This window comes from Hemicordylus capensis, chromosome 3 (assembly GCF_027244095.1).
Source record: "Hemicordylus capensis ecotype Gifberg chromosome 3, rHemCap1.1.pri, whole genome shotgun sequence".
In the NCBI taxonomy this organism is placed as follows: Eukaryota; Metazoa; Chordata; class Lepidosauria; order Squamata; family Cordylidae; genus Hemicordylus; species Hemicordylus capensis.
Genome location: NC_069659.1, coordinates 284300933 through 284311150, shown reverse-complemented (window position 1 = coordinate 284311150; position 10218 = coordinate 284300933). Strand labels below are relative to the sequence as shown.

Genomic DNA, 10218 nt, shown 5'->3' with positions numbered 1-10218 from the left:
CCCTACACCAGGGATTCTCAATGTTGAGTCCCCAGGTGTTACTGGACTTCAACTCTCATAATCCCCAGCCCCAATGGCCTTTGGTTGGGGATTATGGGAGTTGAAGACCAACAACATCTGGGAACCCAACGTTCCCAGATTGAGAATCCCTGCCCTACACTGTCCAAAAGCGACACTGGACAAAACCCTATGAAAGCCAACTAGAAAAGCTAGAGAATCTGCTCAAAATAAGGCTGAACTAAAGCAATAAAAATTGTAGCTATGCTGATCAGTTAGTTAGCTATATCAGTCAGTTTTTCATAGGGCCTCTTCTTGCATTGCTTTATGGAGAACTGAAGTTGTGTTATCATGCTACATTGTCTCAGTATACAGGAACTCACTCAGAATGAACTATACTACGAGTTAGCCAGGAACATTTTTGTAACAAGTCCTAGCTATGACTGTGTCTTTGGGGGCGACATCACTGCGTCAAGGTGTTGCATAATTTTGTTGGACTGTCATGCTGCCAGATGCCCATTGTGTACAAACATGCAACTTTCAAGAGAGAGAAAATGAGGTTATTTTGTACTTTATTCTTGCCTTTAATTCCATGACATTAAAAAAGGGTTAAATTTGGACCAGGCTAATTCAACACATATTTGAAAAGCAGTACAAATGGTGGTTTTTTTTAACACAATACAGGAAACTGCCAACGGAGAGAGCTGGCATATTCTGTGCTTTTTAATATAAATGTTACTGAAGAATAAAAGTGTTACACAACAGTATATTAGAGGTACAAGTTAACTAAAGAGGTTTTAAATACAGGCCAAGATCCAGGGGCAAGTATACCAGGGCTCCTCCAGGCCCCCACCCCTGACCTCTGGAGGTCAGGGGACAGTGCAAAGCTCTGAAACTGGAAAGTAAAGTGTAGTAACTTCCATGTGTTAGCAGAAATATTATGTGCTTGCACACTCTGGATCCTGGCTATGGAATGCAGAATCAATAAAATCTACTCTATGTATGTACTTAAAAAAAAAAAAAAAACACCTTTAAGAAACCCCTCCCTTTGAGGTAGCCTTTCCCTCCCAACTTGCAATATGTTGAAATTCTGAACAGAATAAAAAAATATGAAATGTTTTCACACCCATGGGGTACAATCCACCTCTGATTCAAATAAGTGACAAAATCTATTAATTTTACAGAGCTGAACTATACCCTTGAATAGTAGCATAAGGGCACTATGTATTTTGATGTGTAAATCTATTTTGCATATTCACATTTGAAAAGAACAAATTGTTTTTAAAAACAATGCCAAATCTTCAGGTAAAAATCAAATATTTTACTTATATTATCTCTACATAATTATATTTACATTTTAATTTCTGTTATGGCTTCTAAAATTTTTTATTTATTCACAGGTATGGCAGTGCAAGAGTTTAGAACAGTAATTCTCAAACTTGGGTCCTCAGGTGTTATTGGACTTCAGCTCCCATAATCCCCAACCAAAGGCCACTGAGGCTGGGGATTATAGGAGTTGAAGTCCAATAACACCTGAGGACCCAAGTTTGAGAATCACTGGTTTAGAATATGAAACTGTAAACACAAAAAGGAACGCACATAATATACACTTTAAATTAGTGAATATACATCTAAGTCACTTGAATATGAAATGGTTAACTAGCAGACGATTGAGACTTACCCAAGAAATATTCAAATCTAAATAGAACACATGTATCTAGTCATATTTAACAGTGGCATGTCCAGGCACAGGAGGAGAATAAACTCTTCTTGGAATGGAGGTTTATATACATTTCCACAAAAACCCAGACTCTTGACCAACAGTATTAGCATTATAACTTCTGTGTACTTAATCCAATGACAAGGATGACTACTATGTAATCTGCTAATCGTTTTGAAGACTTGAGCTAGTTCCATTGACCCCAATTTTACTGGTCCCACTACTTAAGCGATTCAACATACTTAGGGTGATAAAGTTGCAATCCTACACATGCTCACTTGGGAATCAACCTCAATGGAATCAAGGAGACTGGCTTCCAAGTGTGCATAGTATTGTAGCCCAGGCATTTAATCCATCACTTCTGAGCACAGGCTTCTTTTTATTTTAAGTGTAAATATGTGAATAATTTTTAAGTCAAAAACCCCACCCACATGAACTGTGCCATTGCAAAGTCAGCACAGAAGCTTCTTCTGAATAATCAAAATAATACTCTTTGCTGTTTCTGTGCTTTGGTTTATGGTAGGAAAGGTAACAATCAAGTCCAGATTCTTGTTTTAAAGAAAGCATAATAAAAGCAAAGGTGTCGCATGATGAGTGGCAGCCCAGGTTTAGACTGCCACTGCATTCCCCCCTTGCTGCTGTGACATCACATCCCCCCTGTGACATCACGCTGACCCAGGGGCCATGGCCAGCACAGAGAAGGAATGCATGGTGGCTGCCCTGCCCTCTCCAGCCCATGAAGCGCTTGTATTTTTGGCAGGATGCTTCCTTTTTCTCCATTGCAAGTAAAGCACTTCTGGCCTCAACTGGTAGGAGAGCAGCAGGGGACACCTTGGCACCCCTCCAGGCCCCACGGGCAAGCGACATCTTTACCCCCCTGCTCCTATGTGCCTGAATAAAAGTGTATGAATAGTTCTACTGGATTAGCAATAGGCATGAGAAACAAAATAAAGGCTACCATGGTTTTCATTTTTATGGGAAAATAACCGAATTCAAACTGGCTCAAGGAAGACAAGACACTGTTTGTACAAGCTGAAATGGGCTATCCTCCCAGTATCACCTGAATTTGTTAAAAGATTCTTAATTATCAAAATAGTTCATTTAAGTTATTGGGAGGGTTAAAGTAGGTGAATCCTATTGATCCATGTAGAAATGAAGTTTGGATTATATGGTTTTCTCTTCCTCTTCTTAGACCACACCACAGTCTTCAACCTCTTATTTTCCTGGTCAGAGTCTTCAAGTTTGACATTCTTCCTGATCCATCCATTTTAAGAACTTGGGTCCCAAAAGTCATGAATCTTACCCTAAATAAAATGTGTGTGGGGCGGGGCGGGGGGGAGACAGAACGTGGTAAAAATTAGTAAATGAGCAAACAAGAGGCTGCACACCAACTGCAAGCTTTAACATGCTTAACTCAGTCAATTAAAGTTTTAATCAGCCAGTGGGGCTGTGAATTAAGGGTATATGTTAATTTCCTGAAGCAACTTTAGTGTGCAACTGTAAGATATTGAAAAAGAACAAGAACTATATCAAAAAGGCACCTCTAATGAAGTTTTGGAACATGCAGATTTAAACATGGCATCTGACAGACTAAAGAACATTAGCTGATTAACTGGTTGTCAGATCTACCCAGTATAGGATCATACTTTTTCAAACCAACTCACAGAGCACATTTCTAAAAAAAAAAAAAAAGCAATGTTTATAATTTGCATTTATTAAACCTGTTTTAGATGGGGCTCCCACCATCTAAAAATAAAAGCATTTAATTTAGTATTCCACCACAGGTCTCCCATCCAAGGGACTAAGCTGGTTCATACTCCTAAAGCATCAGCTGCACCCCACCCATTCACTTCTTCTCCTTAATGGATAAATATTACATTAACGTGTAATACTTAGAAGCTGGTTTCATAGTGTTACCCTGCTGCTTTTGAAGTTCAGTCCTTTTCTCCTGGGGTGTATCTATGGTGGGGCAGGCAGGGCACATGCCACTTGAAGCGGCGTAATTTTTTAAAATGAAAAACAAAATGGCCACAAAAAACAAAATGGCCACCACACATGCTCAAATGGCCTCTGCGAGGCCCTAGGCCATGCCAGGACTTGCAGAGGCCATTTGAGCATGCACTGTGGCCATTTTGTTTTTGGGGGCCATTTATTTTTTAAAAAAATATATTTAAAAAATGGCCACTGCACATGCTCAAATGGTCCCTGCAAGGCCCTAGGCCTTTCCAGGCCTTGCAGAGGCCATTTGAGCATGCGTGGCAGCCTCCAAAATGGCCACCATGCTGATTTTTACAGGCCCAAAAATCAGCCCGGGATGGGCTGAGGCGGTGAATTAAGAGGCAGGCGGGAGAAGGGGGAACCTTTGCAGGTACCCCCCCCCAACAGCCTTTAGGAAGCCCCCCAAAGGGGCTACAGGTAAATTTTTAAAATTTAATATAATATAAGTCACTGCACACATATTCAGTTTGGCACTATGTACCGCTATGAATCAGGGTTTGTGAATACTGAGCTAAAGATTATGAGCTAGGATTGTATTCATTTGCTCTTACTTTGCTTCTTGTGAGAAGTGAGTTAAATGTGAAGTCTTAATAATATGGCTATTAATGGCGAGTTTGTCTTTGAATCAGTGTGAAATCCTTAGTATTAAGGCCCACTGAGAGTTTCTTGCTCTCTCTCTCTCTCATTTTAACTCTCTTTCTGAAATACTAGAATATATTCCAAGCAGTGACACAGTTTACTCTGCATATCCTTTAATTATTTACAGAGTATCTGGGAAAAGCCAAATTTTCCATTTATTTTTAAAACTTATGTAATAGTGATGCTACACTGCATAGCAGAGAATTAGACAGACACTTCTGTTTAGTTTTCCAAGTGCACCTCCACATAGTATTTGAGTATTTCATGAGCTGCAGCATACTGAAATTTGTGGTTTTCCAGCATTTTTTGGTCTGGCTACGTCCACTGCCATATAGTTTTTGAAATATTAAAAGATTAACAAGCTTGACTTGTATTTTTGAGCTGATATTATGGTAAAGTTATCTGAAAGATGGGTGTCAGATGTTTGGACAGGGGGCGCAATTTCAGTGCTTACCCTAGGCGCTATTTTCCCTTGATATGCCTCTGCTTTTCTCTCTCTTGTATTTTGTGTCCCCCCACCCAAATTTTATCTTGATGTAAACCACTTGGTGTAGTGTAAAACCCTTTCCAAGAAGCATTCTAGAAGTCATGGCCCACCTACATGTTTGTGCAGTGAGGGCAGAAGAGGGACTCCGCCTTGCAGAGTGGAGCACTGCAGTGCTGAAGGCTCACTCCACAGCCCAGCACAGGCGAAGGGGAGCAGTAAACTACTTTTACTTCTCCCACTACAAAAATACCTTTTCACTTCTAGGAATACATCCCCAAGGTCTCAACAAATAGCAAAAAAGACCTTTAAAGGGCAGAGAGAAATGAAAATTGTTTCCCCTTCCCCCCTGCTGTGGAAGAAGCCTTCATTGCAGCAATTCTCCAGCTGCTCTGTGAGCATGCTGCTCTTCCGCCCTCCTAGCACTGTGGAAGATGCGGCCCATTTAAAATAAGTACTATTAAGTCACTGCCAAGACTCATTTAAATAACATGAGCACATACTGCTGAGATGCTTGGGACTGAAAGTTACCATTTTTAAATTCAGATTTAAGGGCTTATCTCATAGAGCTACACAGATTCATTTTGAGGGAGGCATTTTCTTTCCTTGCACATATGTTTTAATCTTGCACAATCCTAGAACTTCTATATCTGGTCTAGTGTGCCATTAGGGTACATTTGGGCAATATGATGTCTCAGACTGCTTACATGCTGCTTATCACATGGCCACACAAGACACTTCTGCAGAGTTTTCTATGCCTCCATTGCCAAATACTGTAACGTATTATTATAATGACTACGGTAATGTGCTCTACGTGGGGCTGCCTTTGTGTATAGTTTGGAAACTACAACTGGTACAGAATGCGGCAGTCAGATTGGTCTCTCAGTCAACCCAAAGGGACTATATAACACCAATTTTAAAAGAACTGCACTGGCTGCTGCTACGTTTCAGAACGAAATACAAAGTGCTGGTTATTACCTATAAAGCCCAGGCTACTTAAGTCACCTTCTCTGTCATGAACCCTGCCGTCTATTAAGCCATCTATTATCCCCTGCTAACTTGTCAAAGAGGCACCTTTTAACGTGATGATTCTCTTTTATTTAGCAGAGAGAGAGAGAGAGTAACTGGCCCTATCAACCCCCAGCACAGTACCTCCAGTGACTGTTGCTGGTGTCTATCATGGTTTTGTTTTTTTTAGTTTGAGCCCTTTGGGGACAGGGATCCATCTTATTTATTTATTATTTCTCTGTGTAAACTGCCCTGAGCCATTTCTGGAAGGGCGGTATAGAAATTGAATAAATAAATAAATAAATAAGATCAGCTGGAGAGGTCCAGTTACGATTGTCACTGGCTCATGTGGCGGCAACTCAGGATTGGGCCTTCTCTGGGGCTGCCTTGGGGCTCTGGAATACTCTGGCTCTTGAAATAAGAGCATCTCCTTCTCTGCTTGCTTTTAGGAAGAACTTTGAGACCTAATTGTTTGCTCAGGCTTTTAACAGAAAATTTAAAAATATTTAATGTTTTTATCTTTTGAGATGGCTTTTACTTCATTTTATGAATTTTAATATTGTTTTATATTAAGTTTTAAACTTTGTACACCACCTAGAGATGTCTATATCAGGCGGTACAGAAATATGATAAAATACATAAATAGTTACCAACACTTTCTTCTCTAAGACAGGTTATTGGATTTCCACTTTGTTGCAGAGTTTGTAATTTTTTTGGAGCATAGTATATATACCTAGAATTAGCTACTGTGTCCCTAAATCCACATACCACTTTATTTCCATCCTCAACTGGCTGATTTATTTTGGTCACACCATATAACCAGTTCCAAGCAAAATATTTTTGGTAATTAATCACACACACACACCCCAAAACATGTCACTAATGGAAAACTTTTAATATTTCTGCGAGTGCAAATAGTAACAGAAAACACTAATTTAACTGCACAATACCTGAGTCAGCTGAGAACTGTGTATAATTTGCTGCCATTTACTGTATGTTCTAGCAACTAAGTCTTTTACCTAGAAAGAGAAAATAAACTCAATTGAAACCCATTGAACTAGAAGTGAAGTGTTGGGATTCTACTTAATCCACGTGTGGCCTGGGGTAAATTTTTAACTCACAAGTGTGGCACAACACACTTTCACAGCTAACAGAATATGTGGCTGGGTATCATTGACTACTTTGTGTTACAAAGAGCCAAAGAAAGGTTTTACTTTAACACAGACTCTGGATGAGTTTAAAATATACTTCCCCCCTTGATTCCCACCATTTACCAACATGAATAAGAGACCACTATTCTAATTCCTGCAACATGCTCAAGAACACTAATGGACCTATCAGTATTTTTAGAAGGTTATCAAAGCAGGTCATTCTTGTAATCAGGAAGCACAATAGTCTAAGGCAGGGATTCTCAGCATTGGGTCCCCAGATGTTATTGGACTTCAACTCCCATAATCCCCAACCAAAGGTCACTGGGGCTAGGGATTATGGGAGTTGAAGTCCAATAACATCTCGGGACCCAAGGTTGAGAATCCCTGGTCTAGGGGATGGGAAATATTTCTTAAACAATGTATTTTTATAGATTACAACTACATCATACACATTCCATATTAGTATTCACTATTACCAAGATTAAAAACAGAGATATTGGCAAATGAATCAAGGCTTTCTATTCCTAGATTTCTAGGTATAAGTAGTACCTGCTTCTGTATGTATGAGAAAGTGTGTTTCTTCATATTCAGTTTTTAAATCCACTCCCACACCTAAGAATGTAGGATTGATTTGAAATGCACTCTTGCGATTTAACAGAATGAGAAGCAATAAAATCAGCACAGAGGAACCCAAAAAGAACTTCCATGTTAGAATAATCCAACAAAGATAGATTATTAAAATAAGCAAAACAAACTCTCCTTGCAAGACTGATCATCTGATTGCATATGGAAATAAAAGTATTTTTAAAAAACCTTGACTAAGTACTCACCTTAGTTCTATAAAACAGCCTGGCATCTTCTCTAATATCACACTTCACATGCTTTTCCAGAGTACTACTGAGTTTCAAGAGCCAGTTCTAAGAAAGAGTACAAAATAATAATACAAAATGTGAATTCAATTATTTTAACATTAATTTCCCCACAGACCAAAAAGAAGAACTGGAGCTACTAGAAACATTTTTATTCTTATTGTCTCCCCTCAAAAAGGTTTCTTCTGACACTCCTTTGATTTCGTAAGCACTTTGCAACGCTGTCATAGGTCATGAATATTTAAGTATCTGTCATAGCACACACTACTTCTTCATGCAAAAAGCTATCCATGTGCCAAACATGCTTACCCTTTGACTGGGATTTGTAATTTCAGAATTGCTAGCTTCCCTGACGAAGTGAAGAAGCACATAGGTCAGATAGTAGGCCTAGAAAGTAAATACAAATATTTAACACCGATTTTAATTGGAATGCTGCCAACAACACATTCCAGAAGGGAGGAAGAAACAGCACAACCCACCATTAATACTGAATCACTAGGAAGCATTCTAGTAATAGGCTGTCCAATTTCAGTTTTCACTGAAAGCCTACAAAACCACAACATCAATCCCAGTAGCTTTGCCTAAGCATACTTTCTGAATAGTCCTGGATTCAAGAGTTATCAGTATATGCCAAAGTTCCAATAAAGAAGAAACAGCAGAGTCTAGACTAGGGCTGCACAACTTTGGTGCTCCTGCAGATGTTGGCCTACAACTCCCATCATCCCTGACTACCAGCCTCCATTGCTAGGGATCAGTGTTCCCTCTAAGAGGGATTCCCAGATGTTGTTGACTACAACTCCTATAATCCCCAAGCAAAAGCCATTGCAGCTGGGGATTTTAGTCAACAACATCTGGAAATCCCTGTTAGAGGGAACACTGCTGGGGATGATGGGAGTTGAAGCCCAACAACAGCTGGGAGAGCCAAAGTTGTGCAGCCCTGGTTTAGACTCTCCCCTAACAAATCTTCTGGTGAACATTAGCAGAGATTGCACAGTTTATCTTCTAACAGAATATACTACCTCTGAACCTGAAGCCTCCATATAGCAATCTAGTTCAGCTGTAGTCAAAGCAATACAGCCTTCCAAATTAGCCCTTTGTCCTATTTCATTCAGCTTCTCACCTTTTCCTTGCTTGCCTTCACCTTATCTTGTTGCCCTTGGCCAACTTGGATCAGCATCTTGGATCAGGCCTGCTCAACTTTGGCCCCCAGCTGTTTTTGGACTACAGTTCCCATAATCCCCAGTCAGTAGCTAATACCAAGGGATTATGGGAGTTGTAGGCCAACATCTGCAGGAGGACCAAAGTTGAGCAGCCCTGATCTATGGTTGTGTGACCTCAGAAACTTCTAACTTATGAGAATCTATCTTCCAGGTAACTAACCTACAAGTGATCTATCTGGTTCCCAGTTTGACGGTGGGATCCTGCTTTTCTAGAGTATCCAACATTACCTGAGGTTCAAGTTCAGAAAGAAGAGACTCTCTATTAAGACCATCTCGCTGCTGCATAGTTTCCAATATTCTCTTTTTTAACAGGTTTGAAGGTTTCATCTTCACTAGATCACTACACAGAAGTGACATCTGTTTGATGCAATATGGGAAATAAAGAGAGATTAGAGTAGTATAGCCTACTTACTATGATTTGACACTACTAAAAATAGCTAGCTTTAAAAGGTTTAAGGTAAAAAACTCTAGAGGTTAATAGAACGTAGCAGGTAGGGATATGCATGAACCAGTTTGGAGGCCTTTTTATAGGCTTCCGAACCAGTTTGAACCCTGGCCGGCTCGAGGGTTTGATAATGGGTGGTGGCTTTAAGGGCGGGGGAGGATGCACTTCCCCCACTAGTGCATGATTTCCTAAAAGCCTGTCGAGGCGGCAGCATACCTCCCTGCCACCCCGTTCCTACATTGTCCAGAAGTAACCAGAAGTAGCAGCTGCAACTGTGCATGCCATGCTAAATCACAGTTACTACTTCCGGACAACGTCGAAATGGGGCGGCAGGGAGGTACGCTGCTGCCCCGATGGGCTTTTAGGGAATTGTGTGCCGGGTGGGGGGAGTGCATCCTCCCGCACCCTTAAAGCCACCACCACCACACCCCAACGTCAAACCAGCACCCATCAGTTCCGTGCACATCCCTAGCAGCAGGACCTTATTCTTAAATCTTTATTCATCCACCCTCATCAGAATCCCAAGAAACAGTAGCTCTCTTCAGGCATGCAAAAAAAACCCAAAAGGGATACTGTACCTCTGTACTGTGTCCCAGGAGCACACCGGCAAGTCTTGCTCTGGTACACCAAGAAGTCTCTTGCCTCCAAGCTTATGGCATTTGTCGGAAGAAGCAAACACTGTAAGGC

General features: G+C 40.5%; 1 protein-coding gene across 4 annotated transcripts in view; it reads right to left on the bottom strand.

The window, feature by feature from the left end:
* Positions 1-552: 552 nt before the first annotated feature.
* The window catches only part of SLF2 (SMC5-SMC6 complex localization factor 2), a 63278-nt gene continuing 53612 nt past the window's right edge, over positions 553-10218 (bottom strand). For all 4 annotated transcript variants that reach the window (XM_053311531.1, XM_053311529.1, XM_053311530.1 and 1 more), the window contains 5 exons: positions 9315-9443; positions 8176-8253; positions 7828-7914; positions 6797-6865; positions 553-3021 (listed from right to left, as the gene is read on the bottom strand). In XM_053311531.1, coding sequence (XP_053167506.1) covers positions 2986-3021; positions 6797-6865; positions 7828-7914; positions 8176-8253; positions 9315-9443 — 399 coding nt within the window. In that variant the 3' untranslated portion in view covers positions 553-2985. The remainder of the gene's footprint in view (positions 3022-6796; positions 6866-7827; positions 7915-8175; positions 8254-9314; positions 9444-10218) is intronic.